General features: G+C 43.8%; 1 protein-coding gene across 1 annotated transcript in view; it reads right to left on the minus strand.

Moving 5' to 3' along the window:
• Nucleotides 1–18,031: 18,031 nt before the first annotated feature.
• Nucleotides 18,032–25,491, minus strand: part of KIAA1614 (KIAA1614 ortholog) — a 46,886-nt gene continuing 39,426 nt past the window's right edge. The window contains 2 exon segments of the mRNA XM_032226798.1: nt 18,032–18,661; nt 22,193–22,377. Coding sequence (XP_032082689.1) covers nt 18,468–18,661; nt 22,193–22,377 — 379 coding nt within the window. The 3' untranslated portion in view covers nt 18,032–18,467.

Genomic DNA, 25,491 nt, shown 5'->3' on the forward strand with positions numbered 1-25,491 from the left:
CAAGTATAGAGCCTGTAGCAGTGGTGGGTTGCTAATCCCGTTCCAACTGGTACGGTTGGAACGGGGCCGGCGGCGTCCTCGTGCACGCGCGCAGTTCACGCATGCGTCTTAGCGCCTGCGCGACGCTCCAGCTGCTCGCGGAGAATCGTGCAGGTGCTGTATGCGCTATGCACCTGCGTGGAAGCGCAGAAGCCTTTAAAGACCGGTAAGGAGCGAGGGAGGGCGGGCGGGCCCTTCGGCGCTCCCGGAAGTTACTTACTTCCGGGTTCACCGACCAACCGGTCCGCGCAGACCGCTTGAAACCCACCCCTGCCTGTAGGTTCTTATTTTACGGTTCTGATCTGGTCTTGTATTAGGCTAATTAGGAAGTGGCACTTGTATGAAGTTTTGCTGATTACATTTCTAAGAGAACTTCAGTATTGTGATTGCTAAACTGACTGGGTGGGGATACGTGGATTGAAAATATGTTTCTTCCAGCATTTGAGGGCAGACGTTTCTGATCTCCCTATGTATTTCCCAATATGAAAGCTTTCAAATCATGATGTGCGTTGGTCTTCACCTAGGAGCATTGTAGGCCCAGTTTTCCATCTTTTATTGACCTGGTGTCCAGAAGCATTTGAAGAAGCCCAGCATCTCTGAGGTTTAATTAATGTCCATATTTCTGATGAGGTAATCAGGAGTTGATTGAGGCAAATCTCCCAGTAGCTGCCTAGTCATCTCTGCTCCCAGAAATTATCACTGAAAACAACAAAATATTCTGAGCAGAGAGTTTAAATAATTGTTTCTCAAATTTATTGGTTTTAGTTCCCAGAATTCAAGGGTTCCACCACAAATGCGCGCACAACAAAAGCGCGCCTGACTAAACCGCGGTGTCTAAAGCGCGGTGACAAAACCGCGCGACGAATGAGCGACTAATTAGCCCTAAAGCGCGCCGACAAAAGCGCGCCGACAGAAGCGCGCTGTAACGTAACCCTAAACCTAACCCTAAACCTAACTGTAAATCTTACCTTAAATGAAATCGTGCTTCTGTCGGCGCGCTGTTGTCGGCGCGCTGTTGTTGGCGCGCTTTTGACATCGCGCTTTTAGCGCCGCAGTGTTGTCGGCACGCTTATGACGTTCGCGCTTTTGACGGGTCACGGAATTCAAGTTGGTTGGAGAGTTCTGGGAGTTGAAGTCCATATATTTTCAGATGTTGAAAAGCATTGGTTTAATCCTAGCCAGATGAGATAGCATTTATAAGAAAAAATGAAACAAAAGTAAGATATTTTGAAAGCCAGTTGGGACATTTGAATGCAAATTTCTCTATTAATAGAGAAATAAAATCAAAAGTGTATCTATGATACTGTTCCTTGCTCTAAGTGCTCCAGAATCTTTTACGCACGTTGAAAGAGTTTTATTATAGCTGGACACAAATAAAGTGAAAATTCCCCCTTCATTGCCAGCTAAGAATTATATGGATTCTTGTAGGACCAAAATAGCACACCTATTGTCAGGCTTCTCTCCGAACCATGGAGAGTTAGCTCATTTAAGGAAACTCTTTTTTTAGGGAGGTCTTTCTAAAGAGGAAGTCTGGAATTTTATTTATTTGCCTTAATTTCCCCTGCACTCACATAATTTTAATTCCTCACTCTCAGTTGCCCATGTATCGCAGTAAATCTGTCTGGAAAATAATGCTTTTAGACACGATCTCTTGAATGTTTTGTAGGGATTGGATGTAAAAATCCAAGAGTACTTTCTTAATTGTTACTTAAAGGTGTACAGCTAGTCCTCGACTTACGACAATTGGGGTCAGAATTTTGGTCGTAAGTCATTGCAACCATAAATCAACGCAGCACTGACTGACCTGACTTTTTCCCCCAATGTAAAAAATACCGGAAACTGGCAAAAAAAAAAACCATTGCATTTTGTGGTCACATGACCATGGGATGCTACAACTGGTGGTAAACGTGAGCCAGTTGCCAAGTGCCCAAAATATGGCCATGTGACCCAGTGGTGGGATTCAAATAATTTACCAACCAGTTCTCTGCCCTAATGACCAGCTGGGTAGGTGGGGCTCAGTGGTCATGTGATCATGTGGGCATGGCCAAGTCAATGTCACTCAGGTCAATGGGCACTTCACCTTAGTTTTTACAATGGTAATAAGGGTTAACCAGAGAGGCAGTTTCTGTAAGCAGGGCAATAAAAATTAAGCTAGAAACAACACCAGAATGTTTCCTTCCTGCCTTCCTTACAGGATTAGCCCTGTAAAGTGGGGAAAAACAAAAGATTTCTTCCAACAACCGGTTCTCCGAACTGCTTAGAAAGTTACCAACGGGTTCTCCCGAATAGGTGCGAACTGGCTGAATCCCACCACTGATGTGACCAGAGGGAGGCATTGCAACATTTCATGGAGGCCCGAAATGCTTTACAAGCTGTGAAACATCTTTTCCAAGGCCATGGTAACTTTGAATGGTTGTTACACAACCAGCCATTTGTCGAGGACTAGCTGTGTGTTTACACGCTCACTTTTAGTCAGTATAAGAATTGAACCTAGTTCAAAACTGTGTTTTTAACGTTCTGCAGCATGTGTCATCAGAATACTTTAATGCTTTTTTTTTTTAAATTGTAATGCTTAAGCTCTTAATATTTCCATGGGGAGTGCTGAGACTCCATCATCCTGCAATGCTGTGCTTGTGTGAATTATGTGGGTTTTGACTTGAAATCATGCTTGTATGCTCTCTTCTGCACCGCTCCCTTACCCTTCTCTAAAGAGGGAAAGCATTGAGCTACCAAAAGTCTCTATGAATGTCCTCCTTTGAATGGCCACCTTTTCAGAATCGCCATAACAAAGGATATCTTTGTATATCTGGACAATTCTGGCGCGGCTGCTACTTCAGAACAAGCCGGGTGTCTGTTTTGAACGAAATTCCATGAAACGAGTATTTTGAGATACGAGACTAGAAGTGCTTGAGGAAAAAAAGAAGACGCGTCTTCACCCCAGGCCACAGTGGTGGGTTTCAAAAATTTTTCGTACCTACTCTGTGGGTGTGGCCTCCTTTGTGGGAGTGGCTTGCTGGCCATGTGACCTAGTGGGAGTGGCTTGCCGCCATACGTTTTCTTTCTCTCTCTCTCTCTTTCCTTCTTTTTGTCTCTGTCCCTTTTTCCTTTTTTTCTTTCATCTCTCACTTTTTCTTTCTTTTTTTCTTTCTTTCTTTCTCTTTCTGTGTGTGTGTGTGTGTGTCGGTGGGTTTCAAAAAATTTTCGTACCTAATTTGTGGGAGTGGCTTGCTGGCCATGTGACCTAGTGGGAGTGGCTTGCCGGCCATGTGCTTTCTTTCTCTCTCTCTTTCTCTTTCTCTTTCCTTCCTTTTGTCTCTCTGTCCCTTTTTCCTTTTTTTCTTTCATCTCTCACTTTTTCTTTCTTTTTTTCTTCTTTCTTCCTTTCTTTCTTTCTTTCTTTCTTTCTCTTTCTCTTTCTCTCTCTGTGTGAGTCTGTGTGTGTGTGTGTCAGTGGTGGGTTTCAAAAACTTTTGGAACCTCTTCTGTAGGTGTGGCCTGCTTTCCAGGTCCACTGGTGGAACTTCTTCTAATCGGTTCGGTAGATTTGACGACCCGGTTCTACCGAACTGGTGCGAACTGGTAGGAACCCACCTCTGCTAGGCCACCTCCTCTACAGGAGGACAAAGCTCCAGGTGCTTCCAGGCAGAGGATGCAAACTGTTCATCCAGTCTAAAAGATGGCAGCAACCACGGACCCACTCTGAAGAAAACGATTGTTTTAATTTTCTACGTTTGGAGTTGAACAATGGGGAAAAAAGACAATATGCTTCAGAAGGAAATACTCACTTCCAGGTGTGTGCCAGGTCATTTAAAGATAGCCTGCAATAAGCACTACTAAATTGGAAGAATGACATCATCCCAGGCTTTGTGTGTGCTGGCCTCTTTCATATCGCCTCCCTAGTGACAGATTTTTTGCAGGGTTTTGACGCCAGATGTGATTGTTATCATTCAGCCCTTTTCATTGCAGGTGTGCCAGAGTATTTGCAAAGGTAGATGCCGTTTTCATCCCTGCTGAAGGATCCGCTAGGGAAATGCCTTTTTCCATTAAAAATAAGGCCTCTAACCAGTGGTGGGTTGCTTAACCCGTTCCAACCGGTTCGGTTGGAACGGGGCCGGCGGCGTCCTCGTGCACGTGCGCAGTTCACGCATGCGTCTTAGCACCTGCGCGATGCTCCAGCTGCTCGCGGAGAATCGCGCAGGCGCTGTATGTGCCATGCGCCTGCGTGGAAGCGCAGAAGCCTTCAAGAACCGGTAAGGAGCACGGGCGGGTGGGCCCTTCGCCATTCCCGGAAGTTACTTACTTCCGGGTTCGCTGACCAACCGGTTCACGGGGCCCGCCGTGAACCAGTTGAAACCCACCCCTGCCTCTAACCCTGAAAAGCTCGCTGCTTCATAGCTGAAACATGTGAATCCTTAAGAATTATGTCATGCGGTAGAACCTAGGGACGAGCAGGAACATCCCAACAGCTTAATAAAGCATGTTCATGCAGGCTTTCCAAAAACGTTAAGCCACAGTTGGTGTATTAACGTATATTAAGCAGCCACTGAATAGGCAGTTGCTTATTTATATCGTTTTCCACCCTCCCCTTCCCATACTCTCATCATTCATTTAGAACATTGCTCCATTGTTTCATTTACTTTATATGTCAGAGGACTCTACCAATAGTAGTAGACACAGCTGCCCGTTCTGTATGTGAGGGCCTTATGTTATATTCTTGATTATAACAGAAAACGCTTGTTCAGTTCAGTTTATTACATTTATATGCCGCCCTTTTCCCCCGAAGGGGACTCAGGGCGGCTCACAACTCAAACCAGGGAAGGGGGATACAGACAAAAAATTTAAAAAACAAAGCATAACAATGCATAATTTAAAAACACACAACAGTCATACCATTCGAGACGGGGGCAACAGCTCTTTAGCCCCAGGCCTGTCGGAACAGCCAGGTTTTAAGGGCCTTGCGGAAGGCCTGGAGGGTGGTGAGGGTTCGAATCTCCACGGGGAGTTCGTTCCAGAGGGTCGGAGCAGCCACAGAGAAGGCTCTCCTCCGAGTAGTTGCCAGTCGACACTGGCCGGCGGATGGAATTCGGAGGAGGCCTAATCTGTGGGATCTGATCGGTCTAGTGGAGGTAATTGGCAGCAGGCGGTCTCCTAGTGCCATAAGGTTGGATTGTTGGTTGGTTGTTCCTAGTGCCGTAAGGCTGGATTGTGACTATGAGGTCCTCTTGCCAGGGGAAAGGCGTACAAAGCTGCATAAATGTATTTACTATTCTCCTCTTTGGCTTAAATTGGTAATTATGGTAAGCAAATCCATTACCGCCTTTGAGGATCCCACAGAGGAGAGCAGAATTACCTTCTCATTCAGTTGGATTCAAAAAAAAAATGACCAAAGGCAAGGAGCAGTTATAGAAGCTGGTGGGGATGTCTTGTCTCTCAGTTGCCATGTTCTAGGTGTCTCCCCCACCCAGCTGGACAGAAAATGTAAATGCAGAAAAGATCTCATGAACATCTCAAGAATTGTTGACAAGAGTGATTCCTTCAGTTTGCCCTATGGGAAACAGAAAAGTTACACCTGGCAAAGTGGCAGTGGTGCAGTGGTTAAATGCAGCACTGCAGGCTACTTCAGCTGACTGCAGTTCTGCAGTTCGGCTGTTCAAATCTCACCGGCTCAAGGTTGACTCAGCCTTCCATCCTTCCGAGGTGGGTAAAATGAGGACCCGGATTGTTGTTGGGGGTGATATGCTGACTCTGTAAACCGCTTAGAGAGGGCTGAAATCCCTATGAAGCGGTATATAAGTCTAACTGCTATTGCTATAAGAGGTGGTGAAGCACAGGAGGTAAAAGTTTGAAATGCCAGTTTGGGAGGACTCAAGCGTTGCCAGCTTCCCCTAGAGGTAAAAGTCAAGATTGAGCTCTGGAGATTGAGTTCACTGTTCCATAATGTTTTGCAACCATTTGGATTGTTCTGCATCCCTGGCATGTCTTCCCATCCAAGTATTAACAGGCTTTTCTTTGGGGGTTGGGGAGGGGAAGGGGTCAAGGGTGAGTAGGTATTACTACTTGTATGAGAGGCTGTCGGGGGGAATAAGCCACTCCTTCCTTTTATCTACATACACCACACCCTGACAAAAATCAGAGTTCAGTGGGACCTCAACAGTTATCTAGATTGACCTCATGCTTAGACCAAGACATACTAAAAACCTTATTGAACAGATGGCTGTCTAGGCTCTGAATTCCTCCAGCGAACCACATAACAACAGTTCATTTGGCACTTTGTTCTACTGGTTGGTCACTCTTAGTGTCGATAAATTCTTTCCAGATGTCTTAATCTGAATCCTGTGTTGTTCCAGCATATTGGATGTTACCCTCCTGTTCTGACCCCCACCGTGTCCGTTCAGAAACGAAAGCCAAACAGAACGATGTGTGACTTGAATGCTGTGCTCCTGTTCACACAGGAAGTCTTTGACTTCTGATGACAATTTGGACTGGAATTTCTCCAGGTTTCCTGGACTTCTCAAAGATGAGAGTTAGCTATCCTGAGATCTCCCGCACTACTTTCTTGATGAACTCAGATGGAAGGTGGGTTAGATTCAGTGGTGGGTTTCAAAAGTTGTTCGAACCTACTCTGTGGGTGTGGCCTCCTTTGTGGGAGTGGCTTGCCGCCCATGTGACCGGATATGAAAATGCCAATGACACTTGTCAGAACCACCTTAAATTACCTCACACACAGCACTGGCATGCAGAAGAATATGATGCAAACTTGTTTTTTAAAAGGCATCTTTGGTTTGCGTTAAAACAACTTCAACACACCCAATGTTCTGCATTCGGTAGAACCGGTTCGTCAAATCTACCAAACCGGTTAGAAGAGGTTCCACCAGTGGACCCGGAAAGCAGGCCACACCTACAGAAGAGCTTCCAATTTTTTTTTAAACCCACCACTGGTCCTTGGATATGATTATTCTACACTATCATGCTCATATTTATAAAACTCAGTGCCTCTGTGAAAGGTAAGGATGACTACTGCGTTTGTGATGCAATCAGAACATTGCGTGTGTTGAAGTTGTTTTAACGCAAACCAAAGATGCCTTTTGAAAAACAAGTTTACATCATATTCTTATGCATGCCAGTGCTGTGTGTGGGGTAATTTAAGGTGGTTCTGACAAGTGTCGTCGGCATCTTCATATCCGCGGGAAGCCACTCCCATCCGGTCACGTGGGCAGCAAGCCACTCCCACAAAGGAGGCCACACCCACAGAATAGGTTCGAACAATTTCTGAAACCCACCACTGATTTGCTCCAAGCACTTTAGGAGATGGACAATAAATAATAATAAATCCTGACATTGTCACATTATTTCAGACATCAATACGGCTCTGTAGTATTACTTTTACAGTACAGCCCATCAATTCCATGTTTTAAAAGATATTCTGGCATCCTGTGGGATGAGTTTCTGTGCCTCTTCGTCATCTACTGAGAATCTGAATCTTCCGTTTTACCAGGATATTATATCATGCAATGGATTCTCTTGAGATCTGGTCCCAAATGCAATTTATGCCAACCCACATGCACTCATTTGACACAAGACGATATATTAGTTGCCTGAAAGGATTACACTCCTGAATTCAAGATAACCAGCTCCCTAAAGCAGAGAAGAAAATGCAAACACAAATTCTGGGTGATATTCCACCTTCCCCTTCTTGTCAATTTTGGGTTGCCAGCTACAAAGAAAATCAATCCCTGAGGCTTCCCTCACAATCAAAGTGGTGTGTGTGTGTGTATGTGCGTAGGACACATTTTTAATGTGCACCCATATACTCGCCAGAAATCCTATTTCAAAAGCATGTGCAGCCAGGCCAAAATTTAAAAAGCATTACCGCTTAAAATCGATTTTCTGAAAAATAAAGTACCCCATTATTACAATTGGTATCTGGACATTTTCTCCATCTGGTATACACAAACTGTTGTAATATGTGTGACAGAAATATGGAGGGGAGCTGAGCAGGTGCCCTGCGAAGTAGAATATGAAACGGGGAGCAAAAGTGAATGGAGATGAGTTGAATTGGGAGGGGACAAGGGGGCTATATTTGTATCTTACAGAAAGGTTTAACATGCAATAGACAAATAGCATTCACCAAACCATAGTCAACCAGCCAAAGTTCCAGGCTTTTCAGAAGCAGAGTCTGCATTCATTTGGCCGCCTCACCCATTCGTCATTTTTCCTCAGGTAAGAGTCCCTACCCTCACCATTCATGCGTAATTATTTTGTGGTGATAATAAAGCCACCTTTCCCAAGGTTCCATTGTATTATTTTCATTGTTCATTTGTATTGTTTTTGTTCTGACCCCCTCCTCACCCAAACCCAGTGGTGGGTTTCAAAAAAAATTTCGAACCTACTCTGTGGGTGTGGCCTCCTTTGTGGGAGTGGCTTGCTGGCCATGTGACCTGGTGGGAGTGGCTTGCTGGCCATGTGTTTTCTCTCTCTCTTTCTGTCTTTCCTTCCTTTTGTCTCTCTGTCCCCTTTCCCTTTTTTTCTTTCATCTCTCACTTTTTCTTTCTTTTTTCTTTATTTTCTTCCTTTCTCTCTCTCTCTCTCTCTCTCTCCTTCCTTTTGTCTCTCTGTCCCTTTTCCCTTTTTTTCTTTCATCTCTCACTTTTTCTTTCTTTTTTCTTTTTTCTTTATTTCTTTCTTCCTTTCTCTCTCTCTCTCTCTCCTTCCTTTTGTCTCTCTGTCCCTTTTCCCTTTTTTTCTTTCATCTCTCCTTTTCTTCTTTTTTTTTTTTATTTCTTCTTCCTTTTCTCCTCTCTCTCTCTTCCTTTGTCTCTCTGTCCTTTTCCTTTTTTCTTTCATCTCTCTACTTTTCTTTCTTTTTTTTTTTCTTTTTCTTTATTTCTTTCTTCCTTTCTCTCTCCTTCTTTTGTCTCTCTGTCCCTTTTATCTTTTTTTCTTCATCTCTCTCACTTTTTCCTTCTTTTTTCTTTTTTCCTTTTTTCTTTCTTCCTTTCTTTCCCTTTCTCTTTCTCTCTCTGTGTGAGTCTGTGTGTGTGTGTGTGTGTGTGTCAGTGGTGGGTCTCAAAAATTTTTGGAACCTCTTCTGTAGGTGTGGCCTGCTTTCTGGTGGAATCTCTTCTAACCGGTTTGGTAGATTTGATGAACCGGTTCTACCGAACTGGTAGGAACCCACCTCTGGATGCCACCAGGGATTGCCGTCTGTAAACTAGACTGAAAAATTGGACAAACCCTGCTTGCTGATGATGGTGGCAGTCTGATCCCACACTGCCAAGAGACCTACAAGTGAAGGGTTCTAGAATGTGTGGAGAAACCAAAAGAGGCCTATGGCTTTGTGATTGGACTGGGTCACAGGCCAGAAGACAAAAATCCCCTTTGCTTACGTCTCCCACTGAAAGATGACAATCAGGTCCTTTGCAAATTAACAAAGTGAGCGGAACATTGCTTGGCCTGCGGAATTGTTTCCATAATGCAAATGATATGGCAGGGACCTGTGGAGGAATCTCAAGTGGGGGGGGGGACGCCCACCCAGAAACAAAAGAGCCATTGTAAAAAAAAGAGCAACATTAGATTGATTGTTACGGGGGGGACTGGGGGAGGGGGGGAGTTTTTGTGGAGAGGAAGAAATTATACTGGGGCACACAAGACATTTGAAACTTCTCCCAAAGACCAATTCGATCGCATAGGCTTGACCTTCTCCGGGTTCCATCTGCCAGCCAATGCCGGCTGGCGACCCCCCCGAGGGAGAGCCTTAGCAATAGCAATAGCAGTTAGACTTATATACCGCTTCATAGGGCTTCCAGCCCTCTCTAAGCGGTTTGCAGAGTCAGCATATTGCCCCCACAGAGTCTGGGTCCTCATTTCACCCACCTCGGAAGGATGGAAGGCTGAGTCAACCCTGAGCCGGTGAGATTAGAACCGCTGAACTGCAGATAACAGTCAGCTGAAGTGGCCTGCAGTACTGCACCCTAACCACTGTGCCACCTTGGCTCAGCAGCCTTCTCTGTTGCTGCTCCAGCCCTCTGGAACGAGCTCCCCGTGGAGATCCGGACCCTTACTACCCTCCCGGCCTTCCGTAAAGCTACTAAGTCCTGGCTTTTCCGGCAGGCTGGAGGCTGTTAAAGCACCCAGCCGCGTCTGAATTGTGACTGTTGTGGATTTTAACATTGTTTGTATTGTCTTATTTATTCCCACCCCTGTTTATTGTGAGTCCTTCGGGAGTGGGAGGCATACAAAACCAATAAACCTTCTGATTACAGTCCTACCAGACTAATGAGGGGGAGAAACGTGTCTCAAAAGACCCCCAACCACTCCTTTTGCAGTTCTTATTTCTTTTTCCAGTTCCACCACAAAACCGCGGTAGACTAAAGCGCGCTCGAGGGAAGCGCGTACCTGATGTCATCACAGCGCGACGAAAACATCATGCTGTGAGCGGTAAAGTTAAAATTAACGCAAAAACCTTACCCTAACCCCCCCAAACCTAACCCTAAACCTAACCCTAAACCTAACCCTTAACCTAACCCTAAACCTAACCCTAAACCTAACCCTTAACCTAACGCTAAACCTAACCCTAAACCTAACCCTTAACCTAACCCTAAACCTAACACTAAACCTAACCCTTAACCTAACACTAAACCTAACCCTTAACCTAACGCTAAACCTAACGCTAAACCTAACCCTTAACCTAACCCTAAACCTAACCCTTAACCTAACGCTAAACCTAACCCTAAACCTAACCCTTAACCTAACCCTAAACCTAACCCTTAACCTAACCCTAAACCTAACCCTTAACCTAACCCTAAACCTAACGCTAAACCTAACCCTTAACCTAACCCTAAACCTAACCCTTAACCTAACGCTAAACCTAACCCTAACGCTTAACGTAACCCTAAACCTAACCCTAACCCTTAACCTAACCCTTAACCTAACCCTAACCCTTACCTTTACGTGAATCGGCTTGCTTTAAAAGTGCTTTTTAAAGCGCCCTTTTTTCTCCGCGGTCATATTTGTCGCGCTGCTGATGACGTCAGGTACGCGCTTTAATCGGGCGCGCTTTAGTGGACCGTGGTTTTGTCGTGCCATGCTTTTTCCACCTCACATCTCCTAAGTCCCCTGCACGTATGAGCAATTCATGCAAAGCATCTAGAGGAGGTGCTACGGAAAAATGCCAGGGGAACAGTGTTTCTCATTGTAATAAAAGACCAGTTCTGGAAGACTCACGTATCTGGAACTGCCAGCAAAGCAGTTCTGGACAACCAGAACTGTCTTCGAAACAGCCAAACCAACTTTCCAAAGGACGGAGCTGCTTTATTGATTCAAAGAGAACCGCATCTCTTCTCAGGCACCCGAGTCTTTTGCAAAGCACCTCTTTCAAATTACTTGCACAGCCCCAATCGATATTAACGAAGGTCTCTGCAAAGTAAGGGGCTTTTCAAAAAATATAAATAAACTCTCACTGCTGAATTTTGGTTGTGTGATCTTGGAGCCCTTTGGGAGGCCATGGTTCAAGGCAACATGAAGTCTACCAGGCTATCCTGAATAGAATAGAATAGAATTGAATTTATTGCACTTATATGCTGCCCTTTTCCCCGGAAGGGACTCAGGGCGGCTCACAATCCAAGTCAGGGAAGGGGATACAGATAAGGGATAAAAAGACAAACAAAACAATACACAATTTAAAAGCACACAACAACCGTACCATTCGAGGGGGGGGCAAAAACTCTTTAGCCCCAGGCCTGTCGGAACAGCCAGGTTTTAAGGGCTTTGCGGAAGGCCTGGAGGGTGGTGAGGGTTCGAATCTCCACAGGGAGCTCATTCCAGAGGGTCGGAGCAGCCACAGAGAAGGCTCTCCTCCGGGTAGTCACCAGCCGGCATTGGCCGGCTGATGGAATTCAGCCTAATCTGTGGGATCTAATCGGTCTATTGGAGGTAATTGGCAGCAGATGGTCTCTCAAGTACCCAGGTCCAATACCATGAAGGGCTTTATAAGTGACGACTAGCACCTTGAAGCGTATCCGGAGACTAATGGGTAGCCAGTGCAGCTCGCGGAGGATAGGTGTTACGTGGGTGAACCGAGGTGCACCCACGATCGCTCGCGCGGCTGCATTCTGGACAAGCTGAAGTCTCCGAATGCTCTTCAAGGGGAGGTGAAGGGGAGGGTTACTGCATTTGCATTGTTCCAGGGTCTTCCTAGCAAAATCTGTCTTGTCTTCTGCTTTTGCTGTTAAAACTCCCAACAGATCTGAAACAGCCAGACAAAGAGGCGAGGCATAATTTGAGTTGGTGTGCATTTTCCTCTCTCCCTAGGTGTCCATGTGAGTCAGGCAATCCTACCCTTTCTACGCGCGTGCATCCAAGAAGAAAAAGCATTTGAGGGGGAGGCAGCTGCTGGAGAGCGAGGGAGAAATAACCCGCCTTTTGTGAAATTAGCAATTCCTTGGAAAGGAAACTGGGTTTAAAGAGCAGTTTGGGGTTTTGGATTCTCACCTTGGCCTTACAAATCGAGTCTTTGGACAGGTTGTTTGGCTTCCAGCTTACCAATTTACCTTCTCTGGAGTGGAAATAGGATATAGCCAAGTCCACCACAGTAGCCTTTCATACAATCTACAATGCCCCCCCCCCACCCCCACTCTTTCTTCAAAGGTAGTTAGACAGCTTCAGTTCTCTGCCTCCTGAGGGCTTCGCTTGGCAAAAGCCAAATGTCATTCAAGGGAAAAGTGGGAAGCAATTATGCGCCAGTTCACAAGCCCTGCTCCAGGAAGAAAAGCGCCACAAGAAGCCAGAGGCGGTCCTGGGCTCTGCTTCCCCCCCCCACCCCCCAATGCACTTTGCAGGCAATCGGTCCAGACACACTGAAATAATTAGCATCGGAGGAACAAAAGCTAAAGTTACTCGTCCAGGGAACAGGAACCGAACTGGTGGGCTGGGATGGGGTTGGGGCGAGGGGGGGGTGGAGGCAGCTGGAAGAGCTAACGCACCACTGGGGCCTGGGCAGGTGGCTTCTGAGCTTGGCGGCCAGCCCAGAATTCTTGGCAGGGTCACAACTCTCTTTTGTGTTTCTTGGAAGCCTCTGGCAATTGCAGCAAGATGCTCGCCTGCCCGTTGGGCCCTGCTGGGTGATGGAAGAGCTTTGAAAAAGGCCTGCCAAACTCGGCAAAGTGGGGGAGAGAAGAAATGCACAAGAAACAGCAGCTCAAATGGTGTTGCCAGAGGAGGGGGGAGAGAGCGGTGGGGAGAGGGAGAGAGAGAAAGAGAAGAGGGACACTATTTAAGAAACTTCCTAGTTAATGGGGCGAGATTGTAGCAGCCAAGAGATCCCCTGCAGGCATTGGGGTGCAATTCATTCACAGGATAAGTCACAAAGCCCTTTCAGAAGAAGTTGCCAAGAAAGCATCGCAATCAATGCAGAGAGAAACGTTGCAACACGTTTCTCCAAAAATGTTGGGGGGAAATGGAGAAGACGCTCCAGCAGGCTCCAACAGGTGACTGGATGCACAGCGTACTTAAGTCAGCACTGATTGAGATCCGATCACTTTTTGAGTACTCTGAAAAGAATTAAAGGTACTATAAAATACCTTGGACAGAACACAAAATAGGAACCCTTTATATTTTGAAGTTTAAAAAAAAAAAACTCTGTCTAAACAGCTTTTTGTACTGGTACTTCTAGTACCCCCTTCATTTTACCTGGTATATTTACCTGGTATATTTGTATATTTGTTTGTTTTTTTGTGACCAATGCCACTTCCTCCAATTGTATATATGTGCCTTTGACTCAGAGGTGGGTTCCTACCAGTTCGCACCTATTCGGTAGAACCGGTTCATCAAATCTACCGAACCGCTTAGAAGAGGTTCCACCAGTGGACCCGGAAAGCCGGCCACACCTACAGAAGAGGCCAAACCAAAGATGCCTTTTAAAAAACAAGTTTACATCATATTCTTATGGATGCCAGTGCTGTGTGTGAGGTAATTTAAGGTGGTTCTGACAAGTGTCGTCGGCATCTACATATCCGGTCACAATGGCAGCAAGCCACTCCCATCTGGTCACATGGGCGGCAAGCCACTCCCACAAAGGAGGCCACACCCACAGAGTAGGTTCGAACAATTTTTGAAACCCACCACTGCTTTGACTCCTAACAACTGCCTGGATGAATCCCTGCAGTTTTCTCAGCAAGAATCCAGAAGTGGCTTGCCATTGCCTCCTTCCTAGGGCTGAGAAAGAGGACTGATCCAGGATCATCCAAATCACTCCTGGTTTCTAGTCTGAAGCCTTAATTGCTATATCAGTTGGCTCTCTAGGCCCTGAGTTTAAAATGAACTCAAGGTGTGTGGGGGGGAGAGGTTTAAAAGATATTACTTTTAACGTCTTCCTGTCCTCAACTACTTTGTATAATGGTGTGCCCATTGTGAAGCAGGCAGGCAGGCAGGCAGGCAGGCAGGCAGGCAGGCAGGCAGGCAGGCAGGAAGGAAGGAAGGAAGGAAGGAAGGAAGGAAGGAAGGAAGGAAGGAAGGAAGGAAGGAAATGTCCTTCTGGGTTCGGCTCCAAGTGGGGAAACCATTTTAACTGCTGCAGTTCAATCAATTCAATATTTAAATGCTTCTTATTCCAGATTTTTTTTCCGTCTTTTTCCTCCAAACTGGAATAAAGTTGTTGTTTCTGTAATATTTATGCCTAGATATTAAAGTATTTCTATAATTGCAGTATATTTAAAAAGTCACGTATCTCTCCCTATGTGTTAGGGAGAGTATAGAAGAACATCAATTGTGACTTTTGTTTTACCTGACATTTCTGCAAATTCTGCTAATGCCATCCTGACGTGTTACTGAATTGCTGGAATTCGAAAAAGGAAATATATTGTCTGTGGTGTATTCTTAATAAATGCTAAGCAGTTAAAGTTATATATATTTGTTTTTTGAGGTTTTCGCGGGTGTTAGTATGTAGGTTGTTGGTTATTCGGGTTTTCTCCGGCATAAAATTGGAAGTGTCTTGGCGACGTTTCGACGAAGTCTCATTCGTCATCTTCAGGCTTCGTGCTTCCAGGAGCAATGTGAGATCTCGTCTCAATCAGAACACAGCCAAGCTCCCACCCAATCAGCTCAAACCCCCACTGGCAGTTAAAAGAAAGAAACAGCCGAGATCTCACATTGCTCCTGGAAGCACGAAGCCTGAAGATGACGAATGAGACTTCGTCGAAACGTTGCCAAGACACTTCCAATTTTACGCGGGAGAAAACCCGAATAACCAAAGACCTACATATAAATATATATATATATATATATATATTATACATACATACATACATACATACATACATACATACATACATACATATAATTAACAGCATCAATACAATATTTGTAAGGTTAATCATCATCCCACGCATTTGAAAATCTGAACTATCAAGATTTCTATTGGCTATAAAGGTTAGAATGAATCTGTAATTTTAAATAAACATACAATCTCACTGAACTTGTTGAAATCTGCATAAGCAGTAAACCCTTCTGAAAAGACAAGCTTGGCAAATTTTAGGTAAATGTATATATACAAGGCTCCTTTCTTTATTATTTATTGTTGTCCATTAGAATTGGATAAAATTTGCAGACAAAGTTGGTTGCTATAGAAAAGATTGTAAACACTCTTCTACAAACAAGAGCTGGGTTTATAGTTTGGGGATGGCGAAAAAAAAGTTAACAAATCCCTCCCTCTAGTGTTTGAAGAATAATTTCTGTCAAAGCCCTGCACATTTTATTCACCAAATTACAGAGCTTTAGAGTTAGGCACGTAAGTTGATTTTGTGGCAGGAAGCCAAAAAAGGACTTAACGCTCACTCACATCACTTTGTTCTTTAATGGAGGGCACACAGCCAGGTTGCGTGACAATGTGGAGCTTGAGACAGTCAAGCAAACACCAGCAGGAATAATTAAACTTCTAGAAAACAAATTAAGAACTGAATGAACGGACTAGAACAGAGAAATTAGGGAAAGGATTGGTGCAAACTTCTAAAACAGGGTGGTAATAATTTAGGGCTTAGAGTTGTATTCTGTGTGCTGTGTGGCACTCCCAGAAGAGAATGGGCAGGCTCAGAACTAAACAGATCGTTTGTAATGGATTAACTGATTATGTGCCATCAAATCAGAGGTGGGTTCCTACCAGTTCGCACCTGTTCGGTAGAACCGGTTCATCAAATCTACCGAACCGGTTAGACGAGGTTCCACCAGTGGACCCGGAAAGCAGGCCACACCTGCAGAAGAGGTTCCAAACTTTTTTGAAACCCACCACTGGTCCTTGGATGTGATTATTCTACACTATCATGCTCCTATTTATAAAACTCAGGGCATCTGTGAAAGGTAAGGATGGCTACTGCGTTTGTGGTGCAATCAGAACATTGCGTGTGTTGAAGTTGTTTTAACGCAAACCAAAGATGCCTTTTAAAAAACAAGTTTACATCCTATTCTTATGCATGCCAGTGCTGTGTGGGAGGTAATTTAAGGTGGTTCTGACAAGTGTCGTCGGCATCTTCATATCCGGTCACATAGGCGGCAAGCCACTCCCATCTGGTCACACGGGCGGCAAGCCACTCCCACAAAGGAGGCCACACCCACAGAGTAGGTTCGAACAATTTTTGAAACCCACCACTGGGTGGAAACCACCTAAAATCAGGCTATCTTGATTTTATATAACCTTACATGATTCATTCACTTCACAAATCAGCTATGCCATCATTGATTCAAGCCGAGGGTCCATAACTGCTTTTAATAAATAATTTAATCAGAGAAATACAGTGAAACATGGTAGAGAGACTTTCCAGTGTTTTGAAAAGCAGCCCATGTTTGTGGGTCAGGGCTGAATACTGATAGTCATCGAAAAGAGAAGCCTCTCCTGTCACAATCATATTCTGGGTACAAAGTTCATGAATAACGTGGTCTTTGCAGCTATAGAGACTAGAAGATGGCTTTAGGACAGACACAAGAGATGATCAGAAGTGACAAACCTGACCGTGAACTCTTACCATTTCAGATTGCAACTAGAAATTCACTGAATATTCCTACATACAATCAAAACAAAGATCGTTTTATCTTGCCAACTCCATGTGCATTCTAGAATAATACACTCCAGGCCCAGGATTATCACTTCATGAGAAGCAAGTTTTGAAAAGAGCTGAACGTAAGAGAGAGACAGGAATATGAAGTTCAGACTGTAAAATTGCAACCTGGAGAATTTCTCTGGTAGAAACGGAGAAAACTTTCTCCAAAAATTAAGTTCAGTATTTTGAAGAAGCTATGGGAATCTGCAAACATCAGGGATTCTCAGCTCTAGCCCGCTAAAGGAGCAAAAACTCCAAAGTCAAACAGCTGTCACTGCAAACATAAAACATCTAAAATAATTAGATTATTTAATAATTAAACGATTAGACAGAATTGTCTACTGATACTGTGGCATGAGTGAGTTTGGCCATATATATATATAGTAGCACATAAACTGATCCAGAATGGATATTTTTGTGGATGCCTGTAAAGAATCTTTAAGGTGTTGTAAAGGAACTGGTAGTCTTTCTGGTAAAGAGATTATTATTAACTTATTTAAAGACTCCCAAAGCTTAGAATCTTTCCTTGTAAATAAAGGAGGCGGGTGAGAGATAGGATTTCCACAATGGGGATCACTTAATGCATCAGCAGCTCTCCAATTCAGTCAACAGAAAAAGTATTAGCTTGAATGTTTTAAAAAAAGCTTTTATGAGCAAACCCAACTTGCTATGGGTACTTTAATACAGATTAAAGATGATCCAGCATCCTCCAATTTTTAGATAATAGCAGTAGCAATAGCAGTTCGACTTATATATCGCTTCATAGGGCTTTCAGCCCTCTCTAAGCGGTTTACAGAGTCAGCATATCGCCCCCACAGTCTGGGTCCTCATTTCACCCACCTCGGAAGGATGGAAGGCTGAGTCAACCTTGAGCCGGTGAGATTTGAACCGCTGAACTGCAGATAGCAGTCAGCTGAAGTGGCCTGCAGTACTGCACCCTAACCACTGCGCCACCTCGGCTCCTTAAACAATTTGTGGGGATGTTGGTGGTCAAAAGATAAGTCTTTATCCACGAATTGTTACCAGATGCCTCCTTCTGTCCTCCCCAATTCTTTGTACAGGGAGGTGCCAGATAACTACTTCCTATTCCTTGGTGATGGGGCAGAGTCCGCATTGCATGACTAATCTTTGCATAAATTAAATATTCAATAGATACCAGATTCCATTACAAAATAACCCATGGGGTTGGTTTGTGCCTTCATCCACATCTAAGTCATAAAACCACTGAGACAAAGATGTGAATTCCAAATCTCAGGTAGGCTTAATAAGCACCAGAACCGCTTTGGCCTGTTCACGAGGCAAAGATGCCCATTCAAGCGTCCCTCGCAAGAATCTCCTCTTCTGCTAGTGCCGAACAGGTCTCTGCTTCAGTACCCTCAGGGAGAGCATCTCGGCCCACAAGAGCAGTTCATTGATCCGGGCTAGGCCCAGCCCAGCCACCTTGGCCCCGTTTACTTCAAGAATCTCATCCCCAACTTCTAGGAGTCCAGCATAGAGTTTAGCTGTACTGGTGTCTGCCATCTCCTGGACGTAGATACCTGTTAAGAAGATAAAAATAACATTTAGTGCTTTAGTAAGTATTCTGACCCCCTCCTCTGTCCAGTAATGAATGCCGAGACAAGCTTAACTGGAATGTACTTTAATAGCAAGACACCAACACCTCGGTGGCTGAAAGCCAAGCAGAACAAACAGATAAGGACCTTGGCAGCAACTCAGACAAACTCAGGCAGCAATAAACACAGATAAGGCTTGGTAGCAATCCAGCCTGCCAAGCTCCCAGTACTGTCCTCTGACATTCAATCCTGCGTTGACTTCTACAAAGAGGGCCGTGTGCACAGGTAGCTTTTATAGTCTGGAGAGGAGCCTAATGACCACCAGCTGAGTACAATCACCTCCTGTAATTGCATAATTCCTGACACCTAGTAGCTGTTCGATGGCGTGCATCCAGAAACAACTCACTGCTGGCTTCTGGCTCACTCTCCCTTGTCTCCTCCCCACTGGTCCAAGGCTCAGGCGCCTCCTGGTGGCCAACCAGCCTCTCTGCACCCTGCTCGGAGTCGGAACCCTGTCCAGGGTCCTCCACATCCTCCGGAGCCAACTCATAGGGCCCCTCGCTGTCGGAGTCTGGTGGCAGCTCCAACGGCTCCTGCTGGGCCAGAACAAGTAAGGTAGCCTTTTATTGAAATGGTGCAACTATGGAATAGGAAAATGTCCCTCATGCAAAATCAAGAGTTTGAGGAAAAACTGAGAGACATATAACACTTCTTCACTGAACCTATGCTTCTTAAACCTCCATTAATCATTTAGAACTTGTTATAGAAAGACACAGGTTCCCCTGCTTGTATGAATCCGCTTTTAAGGCATTTGAGTATTTTCTGCTGGATTTCTTGGCAACAAAATCCCCCCAAACTGTCACTATATTTATGTCAGCATAATCAACTTGCACCAAAAATCTGGAAGCATGCCACAACTTTTTGCTATCAAAACCACTTGAATGTCTTCCTTTCGAAACCTTTTCTCACTTCATGCATTTACCATCGAGCTGCGCAACTACTATCACTATTTCTACTGTTCTGATGCATTTATAAATAACTTAGATAAGGGAATAGAAGGGGAACTCATCAAATTGAGCAGATGATGCTAAACTGGAACAGCCAACACGCCAGAAGACAAATTCAGGATCCAAAAAGATATTGACAAACTTTAACAATGGGCCCTATCCAGCTAAAGGAATTTTAATGTGGAGAAAAGCAAAGCTTTGCCTTTAGGCAGAAAAAACCGGTTCCACCACAAATGCGCGAACGACAAAAGCGTGTCTGACTAAACCGCGGTGACAAAACCGCACCGACAAAACCGCGTGACGAATGAGCGATGAATGAGCCCTGAAGCGCGCCGACAACAGCGCGCCGACAGAAGCGCGCTGTAACCTAACCCTAAACCTAACCCTAACCCTAACCCTCAACCTAAACCTAAACCTAACCCTAAACCTTACCTTAACTTAAATTGCGCTTCTGTCGGCGCACTGTTGTCGGCGTGCTGTTGTCGACGCGCTTATGACGTTCGCGCTTTTGTCGGGCCACGGAAAAAATCAAAGATTAGGCTGTACTTATTCTAGCTATTTTATTGCTAGTTACAGGCAATTTATAAATGAGGACTCAGTGTTGTAGCGCAAGCGAAAAGAACACCACCACCCCAGAAAAACAGCAGAAGGACTAAGAAAAAAATTGTCTAAATCTATTTGTTAAATCTAGTTATTAGTTATTCAAGGATTCCTGGGAAGCTCAGAACAAGAAATTGTTTGAGATGTATCCTAATTTATTTTGATTTTGATTTTTTTTTAGGGTGGAGGTGTAATGGAAATAGTGTATTCCTGGAATTGGGGCGCTTAACGCCAGGACAAACATTTGTCAACTCCATCACAAATGTTGCAACATTCCCAGGAGTTTGCCTGGGAAGAAAACTCTAAGAACACATGTTCCGAATTATCCCCGCCATTTGACCTATTTTAGACAGTCCTTCTCTTAAGGAAAAAAAAAAACAGAAAACATAAAAACGCCAGTGAGATTCTACCATAACCAAATATTTGATTCTGTTTCAGAGCGTACTTTTAACTAGTGCCGTTCAGCAGGATATCCAAGTAGATTTGTAGCCTAACAGAGGAGCATATATGTGGCTGAATATTTCAAATGTGTTCTTCCAGAAACAAAGAAAAACAGGGAAATGATTTCAGTGAAGAAAGCAATAATACACATGCACCAAACAATATAACTCAGTGGTTTCTGATGTGTGGTCCATGGACCTCTGGGGCAGTGGTGGGATTCAGCCAGTTCACACCTATTTGGGAGAACCGGTTGGTAACTTTCTAAGTAGTTCAGAGAACTGATTGTTGGAAGAAATCTCCTTTTGTTTTTTTTTCTGCTTTACAGGGCTAATCCTGTAAAGAAGGCAGGAAGGAAACATTCTGGTGTTGTTTCCAACCTAATCTTTATTGCCCTGCTTACAAAAACTGCCTCTCCGGTTAACCCTTACTACATTGTAACAGCTAAGGCGAAGCGCCCATCGACCTGAGTAATGTTGAGTTGGCCACGCCCACACGGTCACATGACCACTAAGCCCCGCCTACCCAGCTGGTCATTAGGACAGAGAACCGGTTGGTAAATTATTTGAATCCCACCACTGCTCTGGGGGTCCACAATGTCATTGCAGGGGATCCATAAAGCCTTGAAGAAATGTTATGATTTAAACTTGAGTTAAGCCTTGGAGGTCCGTGGCCAAGTCCATGACCACAAAAGGTATTTAAAGGGTGAAGAAAAGATTGAGAACCACTGGCATAACTGGAAAAGGCAAGGCTGGTTTTGAACAACAGGCCTGTTTTTACTTTCCATTTGTACAGCATTCCTATTTTTTGGTATGGCTGCATGGTTTCCCAAGTATACCTATGGTTTATCAATTTCAACACTACACCAAATCATAATTAGCCAAGAACGCATGGGGTCACACAGCCATGTCAGTGCAGATGATGCCACTTTTAAAAAATTATATGTTTTTGAGAGGATGCTTGTTGAAGTTCTGGAAGTTTTTTTTTAAAAAAATGGATGAGGCTTGCTGACTGTTGGGGCATTCACAACTTCCCCATCTTTCCACTTTTTATATTTATCCTTTTTGTCTTTCAATCTGTCAGAGAGTTCTTTATGCAGCTATGCAGCTGTTATTTTTCTTCTTCATTGGTATTGTGCTAGACTGGGCTTTTGTAATCTCATTTTTCAAAATTTCCCAAGCTTCTTGAGTTGTTTTCTTGAGGATTCTCATTCATTCGGTCACATGGCCATCAAGCCACTCCCACCTGGTCACATGGCTGGCAAGCCACTCCCACAAAGCAGGCCACATCTACAGAAGAGGTTCTAAAAATATTTGAAATCCACCACTGGCCAGCATCCTCCCCCCCCCACCCCTCAGCAGTGAAAAAACATTATTAAAAAACCATAGAGATGCTCCCAACACCATAGTTTAAAAAGTAAGCCAGGGGTCCAAAGTTCAAAGTTTCAGACCATTGGTTACCAAACTCATACCTGTATCAGGACGACCATTCCCTGAAGAAACACGGAATCCAAAGTTGCCTTGTTGGGACCGCTGCAATTCTAATTGACTGGTTCCATCTGGAAAAACTTCTACCACCCGTCCAACGGTTCTCGCCAAGTTAGGGGAACCAATGTCCTCCACACTGAGGGACCTTCTATGCGGAGTCCCGGTTTTCCTAAGAATGGGGAAAATATTGTCATGTTCAGAAAGATGTGAAATCTGAGGTCAAAGAAGAGTGTGGCGGTGGATTCACTTATTGTCTAATCAATGGTGGGTTTCAAAAATTGTTGGAACCTACTCTGTGGGTGTGGCTTCCTTTGTGAGAGTGGCTTGCCACCCATGTGATCGGATGGGAGTGGCTTGATGCCCATGTGACCGGATATGAAATTATGAATTAGCTGGTCCAAGTAGCTATTCAGAAGTTAGTGGTTAGAAGCAATCGTAAAGCAAGATATGGAATTAAAACCAGAAATATTTTATTTGCTGTTTGAAAGGGAGTATAAGTATATTTATTTTACACAATGTTAGCAGCTGCTGGAATTGTTTGCAACAACAGTGTAAAAACAGAGATATGTAAATGAATAAATATTACAATATGCAGGAATAAATAATTGACAATTAAATCAAGAAGGCTTTGAATACTTTTTCCACGTGGGATTGGTTTTAGCAATTGCCAACTAACGGAAACAGAATTAGAAATCCAAAAGTATGAAAGAAAACACCAATTAGGTAAGGAAAGGTCCCTAAAATGTATAAGGAAATATTACTAGATCATTATTAATGCGTAGATAACTGCGGGACATTACACACCCACCAGTGGTGGGTTTCAAAAAATGTTGGAACCTCTTCTGTAGTGTGGCCTGCTTTCCCGGGTCCACTGGTGGAACCTCTTCTAACCGGTTGGTAGATTGGACAAACTGGTTCTAATCGAATAGGTGCGAACTGGTAGGAACCCACCTCTACATCTAATCTAACCTCTTTATAACCTCCTGGTTTTTAATGAACAGATTTACAGCTCACATTTTGATGGGAACTCGGTGAAAAGTGAAGCTGACACTTACAGCATAAGGTGGTTTGGAGACTATCTCACTTGGCCTTGGAGACCAAGCCTATGCATTCTCCATGTGTTCAAGGAAAATTTCTACAAAAGAAACATGCTAAGTTTACAGCATTATTCATTAGTAATGAATAATGAAAAGTAATGACTTTTCAACTCTGTAAATATACTTTTTGCCATCCTGTTTAAAATTTCTGACCACATCATCCACCTGTCAGGCCTGCAATTAGATCCCTTTAGGATCGTTGGCCTGCCACACTCTCTCTTATTTCATTATGCTGTTTCATTAGTGTAGTAGTTGGGAGGGGGGAAATAGAAAGGAGTAGGATTGTGGAATGTATTGTTGTCATTCTTTACTAGAAGCCAAGCTCATCTTTTGTCTCCGCAATTTTGCACCTGACCGGAAGCAGCTGGGTGGAGATGCCAGCGTGGAAGAAGAAGATTGGACCATGTAATGGATTTGTGGGTGTGGGGGCAAGATCATGAACTTTCAACTGGGTGGGAATCTGATGTAATATCCAGAATTGGGATTCCACAGATGTGCTAAGATGTCTGATTTATAAAATTGGAACTGTAAGGATCATTTTGCCTTGGACTCTGATTTAATTCTACATGATACTTGGAATGCTGACATCACCTACATCAGGGGCATTTTTAAAATTGCTTAAAGTCAATTTTAGAAGCATTTGATTGCAAAAAGCAAAATATGTAGTTGTTCTAGCAAATGTGTGTTCTGCTTAGGGATCTCTAAGAGTCAATCTTTTTGAATTTCCAAATAATTTGATTTCAGTTGCATACTAGGAAATAGCAAGCAAACCAGACTTTAGTTAGCCACTGGGATTCACATTCTCAAATACTCTGATATATATTTCAAGAGTGAGAAAATATATATTAAAACACACCTTTTCAGGACAAATCCACATATGGATTCGTTCAGACACATTGTATGTTCACATTGAATTATGTAGCATTATCAGTTTTCTTCTTCCCAGGAAGGTATCATCAAGCAATCTTAATGTCTGATTTGGTTGCCATAGTTATGACAGAGAAAAATAAAGCAATTTCACTCTGTTTATGAAAACTGATAATTTCTTATAAATCAAAATTAGTATTAATAATCAAGGTTCACTTTGAATTCACAAAGTCACTATTAATAGTACAATATTGCTATTAAAATGTAAGATTTAGATGTCGTTCTAAATGTGAACTTGATAACTAAAAACAACAGCTTCTATAATTTATTTGCATCTGCATCACAAATGAAGCACAGGACCCCACATCTGTGCATAGAATACTAGATCATAGGTTAGCATTATAGCTGAACCTGGAAAATACGAATGTATATGGATTAGTTCTGAGCAGTGCCGGATTTAGATGAAAAGAGGCCCTAGGCTATTCCACTTATGAGGCCTTTCAGCTCCCATTTTAAGTTTGTAAATTGCATGAGAGACAATAAAATACATCATTACTGTGATATATATCAATATATATCAATATATATAGCTGGCCTCCCAACGGAGGGCGGCTCTGCTCTGCGGCAAAGGCAGCGAGGCCAGCCGCCTCCCCTGCTGCGCTCAGCTGCCCAGCTCGGCCCCCTCACCCTCACCTGCCTGGCCGCTGGTGGGCTCCGCGTCAACGGGGTGGTTACTGGGAGCGGCCACGCCTCTCGCCCGACCGCCGGTGCCGGGAATGTGGGCAGGCTCCCCAATTGCTGCGGCGCTGGAACGATCTTAACCGATACATTTTATGTTTGTTTATTAGTCATATGCGTAGAATTTCTCCTTATTTTCGGTTCAGTGTTTTAGTGTTCACTGTTTTTAGAATAGTGTAATTTTAATTTTGCTAACAATTTGAATGTAGGCCCCTCTTGATCTTGAGGCCCTAGGCTGAAGCCTAGTTAGCCTATAGGAAAATCCGGCTCTGGTTCTGAGCATTAAAATGAAAACAGGATGAAGCTTACTTTATGGCAAATCACATACAATAGAAACATGGAGAAAAAAACAGAATAATGTTAACTATCTAACTACTGTATTTAAAAACTCTGCATTTCTCCTGAGAAACAGCAGCTAGGGACAGGATTGGATCTGGATTCATATCTCCTGCAGAAAAAACTAGCCACTCTTCAGGATACTGTGAATTGAATACACAAAGATCCTGCAGGATGCAGGCATAGGTGAGTTGCTGCAATCAGTGTCTAAAAACAGATTGATTATCCACCATCCAACAGGTAAA

The sequence above is a fragment of the Thamnophis elegans genome, chromosome 11 (assembly GCF_009769535.1).
Source record: "Thamnophis elegans isolate rThaEle1 chromosome 11, rThaEle1.pri, whole genome shotgun sequence".
NCBI classification, from domain to species: domain Eukaryota; kingdom Metazoa; phylum Chordata; class Lepidosauria; order Squamata; family Colubridae; genus Thamnophis; species Thamnophis elegans.